Below are 20403 nucleotides of genomic sequence, written 5' to 3' on the forward strand. Positions count from 1 at the left end.
GAGCCAGACGTTGGGCTTGAACCAAGATGCGCTCACAAAAGTAGACTTTGGAACCATATGGTACTATCCACCTGGGTAGACCCCTCGTCCAAGAATGAGCACTCCATTCAGTCGTGTGCGTAAGGCGGTTTAGGATCCTTGCCGGTCAAACATTCTTCCATCGCCATGAAGAACCGGACCAACACCGCCGCCGCGAAATCGATATGGATAGACCCGAATAGAACAATGTTTTATGATTTATAATCATTTTCATTCGAGTCGTCGGAGTATCTCGATAACAATAGAAGGTCAGAGCTACATCATGGAGACCGTGTCAATGTCCAAATCGACATGCATTTGTGTCAGTCTGAAGGGGGAAGGGTGGATTGACCTTGCAATGAAAATATCGGACCCCACCTGCCAGTGTGAGGGATTTTTTGACCGTGTGGGCACCCCGAGCTTTCGGCAGACACTTCCACGAACGAACAGGCAGCCATCGTCTGGTCCGCTCGGTCCAACCTTTCCTCTCCCGAAAAAAAAAGAAACAACTGCAAAGGCAACAGCCTTTCTCCGCCGAATCACCGGACCCGCGCGCGCGAGCTCGTCGTGGCATGGTGGCGATCCGCGGCCGGCAGCAGCGCCAGCAGCTTCGCCGCGCTCTCCGTGCCCCGCTCCCCTGACCGGCCGCGCGAGATTCGGAGGAGCGGCGGCGGCGGACGCCATGTTTGGGTCCCGGGTCCAGGATGGGGTGGAGATGCAGCAGCGGCGGACGACCAACAGGTGCGTGCCCGCGTTCTCTCGGCTCTCGTGGGCGGCTGGATTTAGCGGCACGGGGCCTCCCCGGAACGCTGCCCGTGAAGAGGAGGGACGGCCCTCCTGGGACGATCGAGGATGCCGCGTTAGATTATTTTTGCTTGGACTAGGTGTTGACTTAGGGGGAGAGGAGGATTCTGGCCATGGTTTGAGTTGGAGTAAGTTGTAGTGAGTTGGAGTTGGCAGGATTTAGCTTCGGCGTCTGCTTCGTTGCTGCCTCGGGGGATCGAACCAGCCGAATTCGAGTTTTGGTTGCTTAGGCTTGACAAGGCGTACAGTACGTTGGGGAGTGGTGGTAGTTTTGGAGCTGGGAATAGGAATGTGAGAGCTCATTTTGCTTCCCTATGTTCTAGCATATGCATGTTTGTTTGCTACTAGTACTCATTTGTATGCATCCAGAAATTAAGGACCAAAAGTGAAATAGGCTATATTTTTGACTCAGCTTACTTCATTTATCTACCAGTTTCCGTGCATCGAGGAATTAAGGACCAAAATGAAACATTATGTCATTGCGATGCTACCTAGTTACCAGGAGATTGCAGATGAGAACAACTCCTGTTGTCATCTGTTCCTGTGGGAGCTCTCAGTATCCACAGACCATTTCGACGTTGTGCAGTTTTTAGCACTTCTCTAAGTTGCTCTTCTACTCTGTCTTCAGGATCTTTCCCGATGAGAGGCAGGATCAATCCAAGATGCCGTTTCAAGCCGGACGGGTCGACAGATTCGCTGCCAACAGGATAGACCCAAAGACCCTCGAGAAGCTCAAATTGATGAATGAGGGCAACGTGCCATGGCACAGCCGCATCCTCGACCCCAGAAGCAGCGTGCTGCTGACATGGAACAGGGTGTACCTGGTGGCCTGTCTCTTCGCGCTCTTCATCGACCCTTTCTTCTACTACCTGCCATTTGTCAGAGTCATGGACCAAAGCACTGGTGTTTCGTGTGTTGCCGAGGACCAACGATTGAGAAATACTATGACCGTTCTGCGGACACTCGCTGACTTGTTTTATGTGCTCAACATTGCGATCAAGTTCCATACTGCATATGTAGACCCAAAGTCCAGAGTCCTAGGGAAGGGAGAGCTTATTGTGGATCTAAAGAAGATTCAAAGAAGATACGTCACATCAGATCTCTGTATAGACATACTTGCAGCCATACCACTTCCACAGGTAAATAACTCGAATCTTGTTGCGGCACTTGTCGCATTTTTCATGGCAACTACCTTAAGTATATTCCACTTTTCCAGCTAAAGTGTTAATATCCATATTCTTTCGTACTTAAATTGATTCATTATCATCTTTGTGGCAAAGATTGGTATGGTTCGTTGGGTGAGCACTGAACAGCAAGCCTTTAGTTGAGCCTATTGGATTCTTTCCCTTTGATTCGCTTTCCAAACCAAGACATCTGGACAGTGCCTCTTGTTTTTACATTAACCACATGAATTTAACCAGAAAATCGAAACTTTTAAAAGGTGGACCCAACTAGGTTTCCTCTGCAAAGAGTCAAAAAATACCCAAAAGATTTATTTTCTGTTAACTGCCACTTATATCCCATAGGTCTTTTTTCCTTTTCGTACTTCATCTGTTAATCGCCACTTAGATAATTTGTAAATGTTAGGAGTTTATGAAATCTAGAATTGCCAACTTATTTCAGCCAAACTTTATGCAAAATAAATTTATCTGTATAACTGAATTGTTTGACGACTAATTATCCCAAATATTGAATATCTATTACTTGATTGTTAAATCTACAGTGATAATGTGAATCTTCTGTTTTTTTTGCAGGTTACTGTTTGGTTAATCATGCCTGGGATTAAACGCTCAGATTATAACATCCAAAACACTACATATGCTCTTATTATTTTGGTTCAGTATGTCTTAAGAATGTATCTCGTTGTACCTTTAAGCAATCAAATCATCAAAGCTGCCGGAGTAGTTGCAAAGTCAGCCTGGGGAGGAGCAGCATACAATCTTCTGCTCTACATGCTTGCAAGTCATGTATGGTCACCTCAACCATTACCTCAGCCGTGTAATCAATTCCTAGTCACTTACTCAGAATAAAGTTCTAGGGAATTTGCAGCTCATGTAGTTTGTAATTCTATGTACAACTGAAAGATAAGTAGAAGTCGCCTCTGCTAAATATGGAACCTAAAATATCAGTTCATTAGGTTTTTCATACCTCATCTCGTAACTGGAATAGGCCAAAAGAGAATAATTCATGTGTATTTGTTTTCCTGGAATGCATTATTACTTATTAAAATCTGAAGATATGGACAAAACTGTTGGTGGTAGACATGCATGTGAGCTAGAAGCAGAAGACTATCACTATCATCTTGCATTTCTTTGCTCACTTTTGTGCAATAAATACTTCAGTGTCACTTCTGACCTGTGTGCATCACTGCAGATTACCGGGGCAATATACTATCTTCTCTCCATTGAACGGCAGATTACATGTTGGAATCAGCAGTGCCTTGCTGAGTCGAGCAATGCGTCTTGTAACATTGGGTTTATAAGTTGCGAGAATACTGGTTCGAGGAGTTATCTTGAGTGGCAAAGTAAAACGCAGATATTTAACAACTGTGATGCCACTGCTGATCCTCCAAAATTTAATTACGGAATGTTCTCGAGTGCATTGACTAAGGGTGCTGTCTCAACTTCATTCCAAGAGAAGTACTTCTATTGTCTGTGGTGGGGCTTGTTGCAACTTAGGTAGGGTTCCATCATTATCTTCTGTTACTTTGGAGTTATTGTGCATAAGTTTCTGTGTCTTGAATATGGTTAACCAGGTCTATTTGGTGTTTGTTGTCACCTTTTCAGTTCAAGCGGAAATCCTCTTCAAACAAGTGCATTCATCGTAGAGAACATATTTGCTATTGCAATTGGAGCTATCAGTCTCATACTCTTTGCTCAGCTGATTGGTAAAATGCAGGTAATATTACGAAATTCTCTGCTCTAAACTAGAAATGGAGGCATCAAAGCTGATGATTCTTATTTTATTTATTATACTTGTTACTTAGTTACCCTGTGGATCGGCTAAGCGTAGCAAACTTATTGCACTATTTGATAACTTGGTAGCAGCCTTCAGCTCAACAAGTTTGTTATGCTACATTTGTTGTTGTGCGGAAGTGTTAATATTATCAATGCTATTCTGTGTAGTGCTATCATGGATTGTATTGTATTGTTCTTCTTAATGGATGCATCAGGCTCGTGTGATGTATGAACTTGCATTTAATGGTTTGAAATGATTAAAATAACATAAAGCTTCTTCTGCTCTGTATGTGCAGTAAGCCATCTCCACTTTGACAGCTACTTACCTTTTCATTTTCATCTTTTAGACATACTTGCAGTCTGTTAGCAAAAGGCTTGAAGAGTGGAGGTTGAGGCAACGGGACATGGAGGAGTGGATGAGACATCACCGGCTCCCACCCGACCTTCAAGAACGCGTCCAGCGGTTTGTTCAAGTTAAATGGCTTGCAACGCGTGGAGTGGAAGAGGAATCCATCTTGCAAGCTTTGCCTGCTGATATACGTCGGGATGTACAGCGCCATCTTTGTTTGGATCTTGTTCGACGTGTAAGTTGTTGTTATACCCCTATCCGATGACTGAACAAGTAAAACTTTTTTAGTTTCTCAAAGGTCTTGATAGAACATTCTGTACTGGGGCACTCAAATTCAAATTCTGTCTCTTGTTCCTTGGCGGGTTTCTGATCTTTCTTTGTAAAATGTAGGTCCCTTTCTTCGCTGAGATGGACGACCAACTCCTGGACGCCATCTGCGAGCGGCTGGTGTCGTTCCTGTGCCCGGAGGGCACATACATTTCTCGCGAGGGCGATCCTGTGAGCGAGATGCTCTTCATAATCCGCGGCAAGCTGGAGAGCTCCACGACCAACGGAGGCCGGAGCAACTTCTTCAACTCCATCCTCCTACGACCTGGTGAATTCGCCGGTGAGGAGCTGCTCACCTGGGCCCTGCTGCCAAAGACCAACATCCACTTCCCGCTCTCCACAAGGACCGTCCGGAGCCTGACGGAGGTGGAGGCCTTCGCGCTGCGTGCCGAGGACCTCAAGTTCGTGGCGAACCAGTTCCGGAGGCTCCACAGCAAGAAGCTCCAGCACACGTTCCGGTTCTACTCCCACCACTGGAGGACGTGGGGCGCCTGCTTCATCCAGGCGGCGTGGCGGCAGCACCAGCGGAGGAAGCTGTCGGAGAGCCTGAGCCGGTGGGAGTCCTACTCGTGGTGGTCGGAGGAGCACCCGGCCGCCGATAAGCCTAAGCAGGAGGGCACCTCGAGGACCGCCGCTGAGATGCACAAGTTTGGCTCCGCGTCCAGGAGGTTCCGCGCCGACGACACCATGATCCGCAGGCTGCAGAAGCCCGACGAGCCCGATTTCTCCGCCGACCATTTCGACTGAAGCCATCATCTCGCTCTCCGATGCGCGACGCATTGTTTCGAATACCTGTTTTTGTTGTAAATCTAGTACGTACATAAGAAGAAATGTTGGAGTTTCCAGTGCCATAGATCATCCAGATATCCTGCTAATGTATAACACACATGACACATCCCTTTTGTGTGTCACTGTAACAATATGAACTTAGTTCTGAATGAATCTGAAGCTTGATATTTTCCCCCTGTTTCTGCGGGGATTCGACAGTTTTGTGTGAAATTCATGTAAAACTAGCACTGAATTATACAGTTACTAGCAGCTACAAATTACAGTATAGCTGACTTCTGAATTCTGATTGTGGTTTCAGTTATATCTTTTCTTCAGTTACAAAGTGAGTGAGTGTTGTTCGCTGTGGCCACCAGTACCAGCCCAGTCCCCAAATCCAGCAGGAGGCATGAGGGCGGCGGCGCGGCCCAAGATCGGCGACAGGGCGACGAGCGACGTGGTGGTGCGGCTGCGGACGCCGGACTCGGGCCGGGACGAGTGGCTCTACTGCCACTCCCGCGTGCTCGCCGCCGGGAGCGCCTACTTCGCCGACCGCCTCTCCGACGCCTGGCCGACGTGCCAGATCCTCGACTCCCGCTACTGCGTCGAGGTCCACTGCCGCGACGCCGACCTCAGCTCCCACGTCACCGCGCTCCGCCTCCTCTACGCCGCCGAGCCCGTCTCCCGCTTCGGCGTCCGCGGCGCGCTCTCCCTGCTCGACGCCGCCGCGCACCTCGCCTGCGCCCGCACCGCCGCCGCCTGCGCCGACTACCTCGAGTCCGCCCCCTGGGACGAGGCCGACGAGGAGGAGATCCTCGCCGCCGCCCCGCGCCTCGGCGCGCACCGCGCCCGCGTCCTCGCGCGCCTCCGCCCCGCCGATCCGGCCCCCGCCACCGCCATCTTCCTCTCCGCCTTCCGCCACGCGACGGCCGCGCCGTCGGCCGCCTCGCGGGAGCTCAAGTCCGCCGCCCAGGAGCAGCTGGAGTACATGCTCACCGAGGACGACGACGCGCCGCTGCTCGCCTTCGGCGCCGGCAGCAGCGACGCCGTCAAGTCTCAGGTGAAGGGCTGCGTGACAGGCCTACTGAACAGCTTCAGCAATTTCACCAGCTCCGCACTGATGAAGCAGAGGGAGGCCCCTTGCTCCGGCGAGCTTCAGCAGGATCTGCACTCCTTCGTCTCCGACATCGCCTGGGTCTGCCAGGTCCTGGGCAAGCTGGAGATGATGAAATTCCTCGCAGCCTACTGGGTGGAAGCATCGTCGGCCGTCGTCGCGGCCGTCGAGGCGGCGGCGGCGGAGTGCCACCCGGGGCCTGAATGTCTGAAGACCAGGCTGAAGGTCGTGGAGATATCCGCGAAGGTCCTGGAGGCCGTCGCGTTCGGCAACGTCGTCCTCCCGGCGGAGAAGCGGCGCCACGCCGTGAGCGTCTGGATCGGCTTCGCCGGGACAACGAGGCATCTGGTGGATGAAGCCGATCGTGGCAACGACGACGGCGACGGCGACGACGAGGACGGTAATAATGGCGACGGAGACACTGAAGCCGAAGCTGCATCAGCATCAGCATCAGCAGCAGCAGCAAAGATCGGCCTGGACGGCGAGGTGTGGCAGGGGCTGGAGTCGGCGATCACCTCGATCGTGACGACGCTGCCGTCGAACACCCAGGCCGAGGTGCTGTCGGAGTGGCTTCAGTCGAAGCACGCCGCGTTCCCGGACCTGTCGGAGGCGTTCGACGCCTGGTGCTACAGGTCCAAGGTCGCACGGAGGAGGCTGTCTTTCCTGAACAGCACCAATAGGGCGTCCTGATCCCCGGCCGGCCGGCCGGCAGGAGAGATCCATTGCCGTCGAGAGGAATGCATACTTCATGATGTCCATCTGCATGGTCTGGTCTGCAGTTGGCCTCTTCGGATCATCATGGACAGCACTGAGCATCTGCCTTTCTTCACCAACACCAATGGACATGGAATTCCATTGCTTTGCTATATATGGTCATATACATACTCACATTGTCAATCGTAGGCGTGGCTCGTGGGAACTGCTGCAAGATCTCCTTATGAACTTGCAGTCAGCATAGTAGATGCAACTTTTCGGACATACCATAGCTGATGGAATAAGTAAGCACCATCCAACCAGTGCCCTGCCCTGTGGAATCGGGGACACTCATGTGAGTGTGTACTCTGTGGTGCCAACAAGTTTGATGATACTTGATCTTTTTGTCAGACTCCAGCGACCTGTCGCTCGCAATGACAGCTGCTGGTTGGTCGTGTCGTGCCGTGAAAATGGAGCTGGCACCGGGGACGGGCCAGCGAAGAACATCGGCAAATACCTGAACTTTGATGTTTACCGGTTTCGATTTCAGATACCGGGAATGGAACTTGATGTAAGCCATCGGCCCCAGAATGTCTGATCAAGGAGCCCCTGGTGTCCGTTTGCTTCTTGCTTGAGCATTTCGGGTCAAGAGCCAGTCTTCCATTCCATGTTGTCAACTCGTTGGGCCTAAGCTTGATTGTTGTCAACTTGTGAAGGAAATAGCTCAAGGTGTCGTTGTCTGCCATGTTTCTTGCCTTTTCCGTTTCTCTGGCCAGGATGGTTTGTTACGTATGTTCCACGCGAGGCCTTCCGGCAATTGTCCACCCGATTACTGTTGCTCCTGGTATCTGATTTTAGCATCGGTTTTATTTACTGTGCACAGCAGCGCCCATGGCCTAATGGATAAGGCGTCTGACTTCTAATCAGGCGATTGTGGGTTCGAGTCCCACTGGGCGTGCTTCTCCTTTTTGTTTTGCATTTCCCTTCTCCTTTTAGTATTTGTTGTTGTTGTTGTTATTATTTTCTTTTGAAACGTACCATATAAATGAGTAATCAGCATTAATTTTTAATTTGTTATTATTGTCTTGCGGTGGCGGTGCTACATGCATGTTTTTTGTGGTGCCTCTCGATTTTTAATTTATTAGTAGTATTGTCTTGCATTGGCGGTGCTACATGCATGTTTTTGTGGTGCCCCTTCCTTCAACTTGGATGCGAAATACTCCCTCTGTCCCAAAATTATTGTCTTAGATTTGCCTAGATACGGATGTATCTAATATTAAAACATGATCTGATACATCCGTATTTAGACAAATCTAAGACAAGAATTTTGGGACGGAGGAATAGTACTAATCAGCATACTAATTTTATTTAGATTATTCTTGCTTGCTAGCCCTTATCACCGGCTCCATTTTGTACTACTAAGCAGCAGATTCTCCTTTTTCTTTCTTCTTGCGACTGATTTCAAGAATGGTTTGTTTCTGGTGAATCACCATGCTGTTAAGATTCCAGGTTTCATCCATGCTATTGTAGTACTACCTTTCAACAGAAACCCTGAACCTGAAAGCTCAAGCTGCTGCTTGTTTTGCTACTCGATGGTACTCCCTCCGTTCCCAAATATAAGTCTTTTTAGGGATTACAACAAGCGACTACATACGGAGCAAAATGGGTGAATATATGCTCTAGAATATGTCTACATACATCCGTATGTCGTAGCCCATTTGAAATGTCTAAAAAAACTTATATTTAGTAACGGAGGGAGTACTACTTAAGATCAACATGCTAGAGTAATCTTCTTCATTCAAGGGTGTTTGGGTATATCAACATCAAAATCAGCCTGCAAGTAACAAATCCAGACATGTACAGAAATAAGTACTAACAAGTGAACAGGCAACAGCAACTGAAAAACATACCAAAAAGACATGGCACTCGAAGGCGGCTTTCAGTTGTGGTGTACTGGCAACTGCCAGCCTAGTCACAACAATCACATTCAGATAAAGGGTGCTGGATACATTCGGCCAATTAGTGAATGGACTTCTGAACATAATTTTGCGCTGATGGTTATGAGGCCGGTAAGAGCACGCGAGACCGTCAAACCTCCAACAACAAATGCTAGTGTTCAAAACAAAGCATGGAATCACTGCATAGCAAACATTAATTAATTCCAGTAAAAAACGCTGAAATTCCTAATTATCAAAGCAACAGACTTGTGATCACAGTTGCCAATTTCGTATTATGCGAGCGCACATATTGTTAAAAGAGAAACGTATCAACCGCTATGAAAATAGTACTAAAATGTCCAGAGATAATCATCATCAACAGATGATCACATAATATTCGCCAAGAACTATAATCCATAGAATCACTGCATAGCAAAACACATGCGCACACTTCAAAGTTTAGCATCTGGTACTTGAGATGGTGAAACCTCTAGCAACAAATTCCAGATGATTTCATGCTAGTAGAATCCAGTTACCAAAGAGAGAACAAATGCTAGCAAAATACCGGAACACCCCAGTTGAGATTTCTTCATGCTTCACATAACAATGGCTTCTCCTCGCCCACAAAAACAAACAAAGAGGGACTTCAGCAAGGCGCATAAAGCTTATGGCTAATGCGCGCATCACTATGGCTCCGGCGTTATCTTCACCTGAACCCGCAGATGGACTTTGCCGTCAATGAAGTGGCTGTCGTCAGCAATGAACTTCGACCAAGGAATCATGCATCCAACACCTCGCCTAATATTGCTGGTGGTGGCGCGACAGTGCTTGGTGGAGAACTTGAGTGACGGTCTGGTCTTAAACCCGATGATATAATCTATTGCCCCGCTGGCTGCCCCCCTGTCTTCTTCTAGCATCTTTACTAAGATGGAAAAAAATGGTACTTGCTCTATCATCTTGCAGTCTGCCAGGAGGCAGAAGCCACGCCCCGCGCAATGGAACGGCTGCGAACGCAGAACTCCTGACGGGAAGAGCCCCAAGCACTTCTCGCGCTTTATGGTAAAGTTGATTATACAAGACGGGTGATCAATTAGAACGGCATCCGTCATACTGAGAGCTCGTGGCACCAGTGGAAGTATCCGTGAACTCAAGATCTTGTGTCTCTGTTCTGAATTTGGGTACTGCAAACAGGCCCACCTGAGCAGGAAATCATAGATGGATCCTTCAGATTCAATCCCGAGGCGGTTCCTTGATAAGATAACCTGAATCCCAGCGAGAGGGATCCTCATCAGTTCATCTTGGAACCTGAAATGAGATTAAACCATGCCTTGAGATAATGATTTTGTCACAACAACGTCCACATGTTTCCTCAAAAAGGATAAAAGATACTGTATATCTGAAAATCAAATGGGGATCACTTACTTTGTTGACAGGAATTCCTTGTACCTTTCAGCAAGGAATGTCTTGGCTACCTCTTTGACGGCAGATGCCATTGAGATGGAACGTGGGATATCTAGGCACCTCACTGCCGATTCTGGCGTCATAGGCTGGTCTATGAGCCGCTGACCGCAGAGCTTCATGCAAGATACAACCTCAAATTTATCAGCAGCCATCAAAATATCAACCAGAAGAGTGGGCTCGGTTGTTGGTGTCAACTTTCCACTATACATAAAGCGTAAAAGCTCAATGAAGGCCTTTTCCTCTGTTCCAAGTAAAACATGAAAGCAAGGAGGCATAAGGACTAATGAAACGGTTCAATACATCTCAAACTGGTAACAGTTAAATAAAGAAGTACTCCCTCCGTTCCCAAATGTAAGTCTTTTTAGAAATTCCAACAAGGGACTACATACGGAGCAAAATGAGTGAATCTGCGCTCTAAAATATGTCTATATATATCCGTATGTTGTAGTCCATTTGAAATCTCTAAAAGGACTTATATTTAGGAACGGAGGGAGTACAAAAGAAAAGGGATAGCTATTTTGTATGCATAGATGGTTATGTAATTAGTTGGGAGAAACTATAATAATGCATAAAAGAATAAAAAATATCGACTTCAGAGATAAGGTCTGTGGGGGAAATGAGAGTAACAAATTTATCATCAAAATTACAGCCCCCTCTCTAACATAAGCAATCATCTTTTAAATTCTACAAGAGGTAATCATATTTTTAAATAAATAAATAAATGAACAATATGATAACAATAGGAAACTGGAATCATCAGTTATAAGAATATAAGATGAAGATTGTCAGACTAGAGTGAACACTGTACCTGAATCAGCAATTGTAACTGTTGCATGTCTCTGGTCAGACTCTTTCATGCCATTTGAGAAAAGCTGAGAAGCACGCAGCTTATCAGAAAGCTAATTTCACTGATGATAGAACAAATGCATTTCAGTTCATCAGAATTACCTTGAGAAAAAAAGTACTTTGTGCTGCAAGAATCGCCGAACTAATATGTATGGTATTGACTCGTAAGACTGGTGTACCCATTAGTGCCATTACAGTACAAGAGGAGTCGATATCTTTTCCATCATCGCCTGCAAAAAAACAAAGCAGATAAACACAGAGAGCCATGCAAAACTAGGGGGTAGAACGGTGGAAGGCACATAGCAGAATTACTAGAGAAATTTTGCTGTCACACTAAATCTATGAAGGATCATATAATCATGAAATAATCACTTCATGTTCCAACTTCCAGGTATACATTCGACGTGTCGATGACACATTTGATAATAATTTGCTCTTGCCTTTTTGTTCTGGACCTATTGATTTTTCATTAAAATACACAATTATTAGCAGATTCAGACATTAGTCATCAAGCAACACATTTTTCTTGTGGAAGATGTAAAATAACTGGTCACCTTGTTCCTTTAATCTAAGGCTGAAGCATTGTGCTACCAAGATCAGACCTGATTACACGCCAGACGGGCCATATGCATAAGAGTTAAGAGTTAAGACACATGACCTGTATGTATGTACCTCAACAGCGATATACACGAACTTATCACATACATATTATTCCAAATCTGTTTAGTTGTCCAGCTGCTATTCTCAACTTGTATAATGGTATGATGTAGTTTGAACACCAATGCTGCAATTGGACGTATGGGCAAACATATGTACCAGTACTGGTTTGTTAACTGTTCTTCTGAATAAAATTACGTCAGAGAAAATGGAATGCATTTTAGAGTAACCCACACCACCTAGAAATCTAAAACTAAAAAGGAACTTGTATAAATAAAATGTATCAATATTGCATCTCCTTCCCCTTTTAAACAAACAAAGAAATGTAGCTGAAACCCCCAAATAAGCCAGGAGAAATCCACATCCTAATCACGTCCAGTGGCTAATGGTACTGTGCCCGTACGCACCATCGGCGTCCTCGCGGCGGCGCTTGCGGCTGGCGCCGGAGGCGGGCGCGTCGTGGCTGCCGACGATCTCTATACGCAGGACCCTGTCGGAGAAGGCCTCGTTGTCGAAGGCGAACTCGAAGCCCCCCGCGTCCACCTCCGTCCCCGTCGACGCGTCGTCTCCGGCCATGCGCGCGCCGTCTCCAGACTCTGGAAGCGCCGGTGGCCGTAACCCTAGCTAACCAGCAGAGTGGATTTGATCATGGCAGATTCAAAGAACCCCGCCGCTGTCTACAAACTGCAAATAGCTGAATTAGCGCTAGCTAACAGTTTTTTTTTTTTTTTGAGGAAAGCGCTAGCTAACAGTTTAATTTCCTCTGGAGCATCCGATGGTTCTCGTTCACGCGAACATATATTTTCGTTTCCAACCACGTTTTCCTGCTACGTGATGGGAACAATCTTTTTGCCGGAATGAAAACATTTTCCAGTGTCGTCAATGAAACACGTCTTCACGTCGGTGAAAACACATTTCACGTGAGTTTTTTTTATTAGAAAAAATTCCGATCTATCTATACAGTACAAAGAACACAAAAATAATAAAAATTGCTTCTATATCCGTAGACCAAGTAGCGAGGACTACAAGGATTGGAGCAAACTGAAGGTGTGCCGCCGTCATCACCTCTCCCTCACAGGAGTCGGGCCAAACGTGTTGTAGCAGATAGTCGAAAAGTCGTCGTGCTAAGGAGTACCAGTGCACCAGAACAACACCCGTCATCAATGAAGATAAGTATAGATCGAAAGTATCCAACTTATAGACACACAAGAAACGAAGACGAAAAAAGACTGGACCCAAACGGATCCACCAAAGACTAGCACCGACTGATTCCCACGAGATCCGCTGAAGACTAACCTCCAGACACCCTCCGATGACGGTGGACGCATCACCGGAATAGGGGCCAGGCCGAGAGAAACTTATTCCATCTTGAGCTGCCACCGCCTCGTCTTCCTGAGAATGGCACAAACCCTAAACGAACTCACAAAAACACAGAGCAAGATCCCTCCCGCCGACAAGGACCGGGGTCCACCACGCCTCCATGGCCCTAGGGCCAGCCAACATGAGGCGACGGCGATGGGAGGCGGAGGAACCCTAAGTTCTTTCTTTAAGAGTTTTCACTGAGTTGTTAATATTAAGTCATACAGAAGTTGTTTTATTAGGATAATACAGAAGTTGCTATAAGTTTCATTGCTTAAACTCAGCGCATATTTCCTAGGCCGGGCTCTAAAACCTTATACAACGGGTGTTCGAGTGAAAAAATGGTTCTTTTTTTCTAACATTAATTTGCACACGGGTGCTTAGGGAGACAAAAATTAGGTCACGAACTCGTTCCCAAATTTCACTTTGGTCACTGGACATAGAACTCCCAAAATACGGTCATGAAAGTCATATTAGTGTACACCTACGGTCACCACATACATTTGGCTCCGTATTCTGCTAACATCATGTACTGTTTGATTGATTGACTGTCCACGTATGTGTCAGCAGGCCAATAGCAGAGTGAAATTCATTGGTGGTCACTGGACTTGTCCTTAAAATACACTTGATAACCGTATTCAAGATTAAATTGAGAACTTGCATGTGTTTTTGTTGTTGTTGCAAAAACATTGTGTAGTGCATTTGTACATGATGCCGTGAAAGTTCCCCTCTCCCAAATCCCTAGTCCCCTTCCACCATCATTCGTCGATTACCTACCAAACCGTCTACCACGTCCCCATCCTTCGCCACCGTCGCTCGAGGGAGCCACACCCATTGGAGCTCAAGGCGGACACTATGTCCGTCCCCGTTAGTGGTCACCGGAGCTTCCACACACAACCGATGCCTAAATCAATGAAATTGTCAAGCTAAGGTATGAGGACCACAATGCAATCCCACGGTGATGCTCCTGGTTGTCTCCCAACGCAAGCCCTAGTGGAGGCTTTGCCGCTGCAGCCAGCACCACCCGGGGGCCTTAGGCGGTGCATGTACGCCGATTTTCTTCAGTTTTTTTTCAATATATGTCTAATTTTTTCATGCACATTGTACATTTTCCTTATACATTGGATACATACTTTACACATATTAAAGATTTTTTAAATATAAGTTTTATGCCTACTTTTTTCAATACGTGTTAAACATTTTTCAACTGCACATGAAAACAAATTTTGAATGATACAAAACATTTTTTTAAATATAGACAATTTTTACATTTAGGATTTTTTTAAATGTCATAAACATAGTTTTGAAACGCATGCACATTTTTAAATATTTTGATTTATTACATGATTTTTATATTGTATAATTTTTAAAAAAATGCCACTTAGATTTTCATCGAGCACGTGATTCTCTTTTGTCACATATTTTGTTTTGAATGGTAGAAACATTTTCTAAAAGTTGAGTGATTTTTTTTGCATGAAAATTTTTTATATGCGGTGAACACTTTCAAAAAATTAAAATTTTTACATAATATATGTATAAATTATTTTTTCAAAAGATAAACAAGAGAAAAAACACATATGTGATGTCAGCGTGACAAAATAATATGGCTACTAGGTCGCTCCGTTACTGACTCCTTTAGGCGAGCTCGGCCTACGTCCTGCTAAAGCCGTACAATGACATGTTAGCTGGGCCGGCTCATTAACAGCGGCTTACAAGTGAGCTTGATTTTGCTGCGTTTTAGTATCGTTTTGCTTTACTATTTTTGTTGGCTTTTATTTTGGTTTATTCTCGTTTTCCTTCATATTTTCTCTTTCATTTTTCTAATTCATTTTTTATTCCTCAATTTTTGGTTAACTTTTAAAATTAGAAATTCTTTGACAAATAAATAAATAAAACATCTTCTTAAATTCCGATAACAATTTTTGATATGCACATTAAAGAATGAAAATATTTTTTGAGTATTTGGATTTTTTCTCAATTCATGATATTTTTAGAAATTTGAGAATAGTTTTTAAAAATATGTAAATATTTTAAAATACACTAACAATTGTATACTTCAAGAACATGTTTTAAACACGTGAATATATTTTAGAGTCACAAACATTTTCTAGATTGCAAAGATTTTTAGAATTTACGAAGGTTTTTGAAATCCATGAATATTTTTGAATAAATTTCTTGATCAATTTTAAATTTATGGGAAAAATTTCATATTTATGATAAAATTGGTTAAAATAGTACCAACACCGAAAGTATATAAATAAAATAAATATGAACACATGCACCAACAAAGAGTGCTCGCTAAAGAACGCTCGAGCTGTGCCGGCCTAGGAAAGCAGACACTTGTGTATTTCCAGCATTTTGTCGAGAGAGCGAACCGTTGGAGGTCTCGTAAGCAAAGAACCGTTCCCTTACTGAAAAAGGGCGCTAATAAACATCTGACGTTTCCTCAGGGTAATAAATCGAGCGAACGATCGTTCCCACAACCAGGTAGGAACGAATGAACGTTTTGGTTTGCTTAAAAAAAGCCAATCCAGCAAATGCTCCAAAATTGGCTTGCGAAAAAAGATAAATTTGACATGCTGTTATATAATGATTTGCCATGTTCTTGTCCTGTTGTATAAAAGTTTGTGAGAAAATTATCATGTTGGAGCAGAGTAATTCCCATGCGTTTTTAGTGTTTTGGTATAATTGCCACTCAAAGAATGGTAAAAATTGCTATTCTCAGGATTTGCCATGTTGGCTGAAGGGAATTGCGAGGCTATATAAACAACAAAGGTGAAATTGCCAAGCTCCAAACACACAAATTGCCATTCCGAATTTCTTCGCTAAGATTGCCATCCGAAGCAAACTGCTTTAGTGCCCTAACTCGTAATTCACTTAGAGGGGTGCGTTGGGCCAAACGTTTTAGGATTTGCACACATAATCTGACATGTGTGAGGGTGTTCGCTTGGAGGTACTGAAAATTAGTCATCAGATTTTTAGCATTCCAAAAAAAAGGAAATAAAGATCCATTCCAATGACAGGGACATATCAGATTGATGTTACTTACACCTCAAGTTTATTGGAGAGCTGCTAATAGGCGCCTCCAGTGCCGATTAGTCGGTCTGGCGCCTACTACGCGCATAAGTCGGTTGCATTCACAAAGCCCACTCATTCGCACATGTTATGTTCGTTCACATGGACTCATTCATTCGTTCGTTCACGTGGACTCATTCGTTCGCTCATTCACAAAAGCAGAATAAACGTTTTGTAAGAAAGTTTGCGAGTTCAAAAAAGTTCACGGATTTGAAAGTTTTCATGGATCTTGAAAATGTTCATGAAATTGAAAATATTTTGCTAATTGGAGAAAAAGTTCTCAATTTTTTTTACAAATTGTGAGTTTGAAAAAATTGATGGATTTGAAAAGGTTTGTACATTTTTAAAAATTTCATGAAATTTGGAAAAAAGTTCACGAAGTTCTCTAAAAAAGTTCAACGCTAAAATTACAAGAAAATTAAAGAAACTTCATGAATTCGAAGAAGTCCACGAGTTCAAAAAAAGTTTATGGGACTTGAAAAAAGTTCACGGATTTTGAAAATGTTCACAAATCCAAAATAAATCATAGATTTGAAGAAAAAACATTCATGTTTTGAAAAAGCTCACAAAACTGAAAATGTTCATGCATTTGAAAAAGTTCATGAAACAAAAAAAAGTCAAAATGGAGAATTTTCATGCATTTGAAAAACAAGTTCAGGAAGTTTTAAGAAATTCATGCATTGAAAAAAAGGAAAAAAACTGGAGAAAGGAAAGAAAAAGGGAGACAAAAAACTGAGTAAAAACCAAAGAAAAACTGGACAAAACAACACCAAAAGAAAAAAACAAAGTATTCTTTTTAGTGTTACATTTGACGCTCAACAAAGAAGAGAAAATAAGTTACCACACACAACAGGTGAGTGGTCCCAAATGGTTATCGTGGTTGGTAGTGAACCTGAGGTTTAGAGTTTGAATCTCAGGTACGTCCATTGTTTTTTTTTTTGCGAATCAAGAGCTTTATAACTCAATTAGGGGGGATTACACGGGAGCTGAATACAACTAGCTAAGAAATGAGGCATATAATTTATCCACAAGCATCTCCTCCTCCCTTCTGTGGCTTGCTTTGCACACCGATGGGCCGCTTCATTGGCTTCCCTATGTACAAACACCAGACCACAGCTCATAAATCCTCCCACAAGCTCTTTGATTTCGTGGCAAACAGCTGCATCCGCTGCTCTCTCTGAAAGTTCAGAGTTGCACATCCTAACCACCTGCTGAGCATCACTTTCAATACATATCTGTGAGTAACCCATGTCTCTGGCTAGTTGAATCCCGTCCCGAATAGCGTACAGCTCCATAGTCTGGGCACTTGATGCAAAACGATACCACAAGGCCTGCGCTCTAATTAGGTTGCCCTCTGAGTCTCGGACCACCAGCCCTATACTTCCACACCCTGCCTGCTCAAGAAAAGCCGCATCCACATTGATTTTCAGAGTTCCTTGTTCTGGTGCTTGCCAGCGATCTTCCTCCCTGGTCACCACAGGTCGGGTAGTTTCCCATGTTGTTGTAAGATCAACAGCATTATCAAGAGCCCATCTAATAGAAGCTTGAACTGATCGTCCCTTCTCACCATGAGTACGAGCATTCCTTTCAGACCATGCCGCTCAACAGCCACATAGTACTATGCATACAAATTGGTCTGATCCCAGTTTTCCTTCAATCAAATCTGAAGCCCACGAATGCGGATGTAACACTGGGATTTTAATCTGCATCATGGTCTTCATCTCCTTCCAAAAGAGTCTTGCCCAAGTGCAATCGAACAGGGCATGAGTTATAGTTTCCTCCTTGCCACATAGGTAGCAGAATGGGGCCTTTTCAATATGTCTGGTAAGCAGGACAGACTTACAGGGGACAAAACCCCTTATAACTCTCCACCAAAAATTCCTGACTCTTGGTGGTACCGCTATCTTCCATAGTTTGTTCCATAAGGCATTTCCTGCCGCTCCTGAAGAAGACGGTTCGTAGGCATGTCTCATGCTTGTGCTCAGAATTTTATACGCCGACCGAACTGAAAAGTTACCATTCCTCTCCACCTCCTAGGCCCAACAATCTTCACCCCAATTCCCTATGGGTTTTAGCAATGGCATGCACATCAGGTGCAACAAAGTTTGCTTCCAAGGCAGCAAGATCCCAACTATTATTCACATGATCAATAAGCTCCTCCACCTTGGTGCATGCAGCCCCTGGTAACCGAATAATTGGCCGATAGCCATGATTGGAGGGAATCCAAGGGTCCTCCCAGATGTTAATACTCGCACCATCCCCAACACGTTTAATCAGCCCTAGATTTAGGCATTCTCTCCCATGTAGTATTGCCCTCCAAGTATGAGAGGAGTTCCTCTTTTTTTTAGCTGCCAAGAAATCTGAATCATGATAATATCGGCCTTTAAGCACCTTTGCACAAAGTGATTCAGGGTTGGTCAGAAGTCGCCACCCTTGTTTAGCCAACATGGCTTGATTAAAGAGGCCAAAATCTCTGAAGCCCATTCCCCCCTCACATTTTGGGATAGCTATGTCCTGCCACTTTTTCCAATGCATTTTCTTTTTCTTTTCATCACCTCCCCACCAGAATCTTGCAACAATACTTGTGATCTTTTTGCAGGTCTTTTTGGATAGTCTAAAACATCCCATTGAATAGGTAGGGATTGCTTGGCATATAGACTTGATTAGAACTTCTCGTGCTGCACTACTCATCAGTTTTGGAGTCCACCCATTAACTAGCTTCTTGATCTGCGTGACAATGTGCTCAAAATGACTCTCTGATGAGAGCCCAATAGCTGTGGGCAGCCCAAGATACTTTTCAATCAACGCTTCTACATCAATCCCTGAGCTATCATGAGTTGCTGCCTTCATCTCATCTGTGCAATTTGCACTAAAAAAGATAGCCGACTTATCTTTATTCACCAACTGTCCTGAACCTTCTTTGTATGTTTCTAAAATCTCATTGATTCTGGTTGCACCTTCACTTGTTGCCTGAGAAAAGACTAGACAGTCGTCCGCAAAAAGCAAGTGAGAGACCCAAGGGGCATGGATACCAACTCTGATTCCTTTCCGTAAATGAGCAGATCCATATGACTTGAGCAAACAAGTTAAACCTTCTGCACATATATAGAAGAAACAAGTAAGGTGAAATAGGGTTGCCTTGGCGTATACCTTTCGAGGGGTTGAAAGAGTCTGAGAACACCCCATTCACACAAATAGAGAAGGATACTGTCTCCATGCAGGCCATCACCCTTTCAACCCACTGATCTGCGAAACCCAGTTTTAACTGAACTGCTCGGAGATAGGACCACTCTACCCTATCATACGCCTTTGCCATATCAAGCTTGATAGCACAAGCCCCTGCTTTCCCTTTCTTCCTTTTCAAATAGTGTATACACTCATAACCTGTTAGAGAATTATCCGAAATAAGACGACCCGGTACAAAAGCACTTTGTTCTTCGGAGATGATTTCATCCAGTATTGGTCTCAACCTGAGAGCCATTACCTTAGATACAATTTTGTACAACACATTGCACAGGGAGATCGGTCTGTACTGAGTAAGATCTTGAGGTTCTTTGATTTTTGGGATCAAGACAAGCACTGTCTTATTAATAGCCTCAGGCATATTACCTGTTTCGAAAAACAACTTGACAGCCGCACACACGGACTCCTTCAGCAAGTTCCAGTGCCTAATATAGAAACCTGCAGTAAGACCATCGGGCCCTGGGGACTTACTAGGATGCATCATAAACAATGCATTTTCTATCTCAACCTCTGTTACTGGCGCACATAATCGTTGGTTCATTTCCTCTGTGACCTTGCCAGGGATAGAGTCTGTAACTCTCTCCGGTCTAGTATTAGCTGCAGCTGTGAAAAGGTTTTGATAGAAATTGACCGCTTCTTTCTCCAGGTCCTCTTGAGCAGTTGCAACTCCTCCGTTTTCACGTTTCAGAGATTTTATACGATTTGTTCTCTGCCTCTCACGGGCCCGTGCATGGAAATACTCTGTATTCCGATCGCCTTTAAGCTTCCAGCCAACCCTCAAACGTTGTTGGGCCATCA

General features: G+C 44.6%; 3 protein-coding genes and 1 non-coding gene across 4 annotated transcripts; 3 read left to right on the top strand and 1 right to left on the bottom strand.

The window, feature by feature from the left end:
* The first annotated feature begins 459 nt into the window (after window positions 1-459).
* Window positions 460-5441, top strand: LOC125510407 (cyclic nucleotide-gated ion channel 17-like). The gene is made up of 7 exons (XM_048675576.1): window positions 460-759; window positions 1451-1961; window positions 2577-2789; window positions 3196-3500; window positions 3609-3720; window positions 4127-4363; window positions 4519-5441. The coding sequence occupies exons 1-7, from the start codon at window positions 701-703 to the stop codon at window positions 5200-5202; spliced, it is 2121 nt and encodes a 706-aa protein (XP_048531533.1). The 5' UTR covers window positions 460-700; the 3' UTR covers window positions 5203-5441.
* Window positions 5442-5592: 151 nt separating this feature from the next.
* On the top strand, window positions 5593-7426 carry LOC125510408 (BTB/POZ domain-containing protein At3g05675). The gene has a single exon (XM_048675577.1). It carries the CDS (start codon window positions 5630-5632, stop codon window positions 7022-7024), a length of 1395 nt encoding a protein of 464 aa, XP_048531534.1. The 5' UTR covers window positions 5593-5629; the 3' UTR covers window positions 7025-7426.
* Window positions 7427-7912: 486 nt separating this feature from the next.
* On the top strand, window positions 7913-7985 carry TRNAR-UCU. The gene has a single exon. It is a non-coding gene; the product is annotated as a tRNA-Arg (tRNA).
* A 1350-nt stretch (window positions 7986-9335) lies between these two features.
* LOC125556603 (BTB/POZ domain-containing protein At2g46260-like) lies at window positions 9336-12619 on the bottom strand. Its single transcript, XM_048719299.1, has 5 exons — window positions 12336-12619; window positions 11374-11501; window positions 11234-11297; window positions 10387-10666; window positions 9336-10269 (listed from the first exon to the last, which is right to left on the bottom strand). The coding sequence occupies exons 1-5, from the start codon at window positions 12502-12504 to the stop codon at window positions 9651-9653; spliced, it is 1260 nt and encodes a 419-aa protein (XP_048575256.1). The 5' UTR covers window positions 12505-12619; the 3' UTR covers window positions 9336-9650.
* Between the last annotated feature and the right edge of the window lie 7784 nt (window positions 12620-20403).

This window comes from Triticum urartu, chromosome 5, assembly GCF_003073215.2.
Source record: "Triticum urartu cultivar G1812 chromosome 5, Tu2.1, whole genome shotgun sequence".
In the NCBI taxonomy this organism is placed as follows: domain Eukaryota; kingdom Viridiplantae; phylum Streptophyta; class Magnoliopsida; order Poales; family Poaceae; genus Triticum; species Triticum urartu.

Bases quoted from the DNA above. Each gene is read 5' to 3' on its own strand.
- LOC125510408 (XM_048675577.1), top strand. From the start codon at position 5,630: ATGAGGGCGGCGGCGCGGCCCAAGATCGGCGACAGGGCGACGAGCGAC.
- LOC125510407 (XM_048675576.1), top strand. From the start codon at position 701: ATGTTTGGGTCCCGGGTCCAGGATGGGGTGGAGATGCAGCAGCGGCGG. The intron at 760-1,450 runs GTGCGTGCCCGC...CTCTGTCTTCAG, and splicing joins CAGCGGCGGACGACCAACAG to GATCTTTCCCGATGAGAGGC. The intron at 2,790-3,195 runs GTATGGTCACCT...GCATCACTGCAG, and splicing joins TCTACATGCTTGCAAGTCAT to ATTACCGGGGCAATATACTA.
- LOC125556603 (XM_048719299.1), bottom strand. From the start codon at position 12,504: ATGGCCGGAGACGACGCGTCGACGGGGACGGAGGTGGACGCGGGGGGC. The intron at 10,667-11,233 runs GTACAGTGTTCA...TACTTGGAACAG, and splicing joins AGTTACAATTGCTGATTCAG to AGGAAAAGGCCTTCATTGAG. The intron at 10,270-10,386 runs GTAAGTGATCCC...ATCTCATTTCAG, and splicing joins AAGGAATTCCTGTCAACAAA to GTTCCAAGATGAACTGATGA.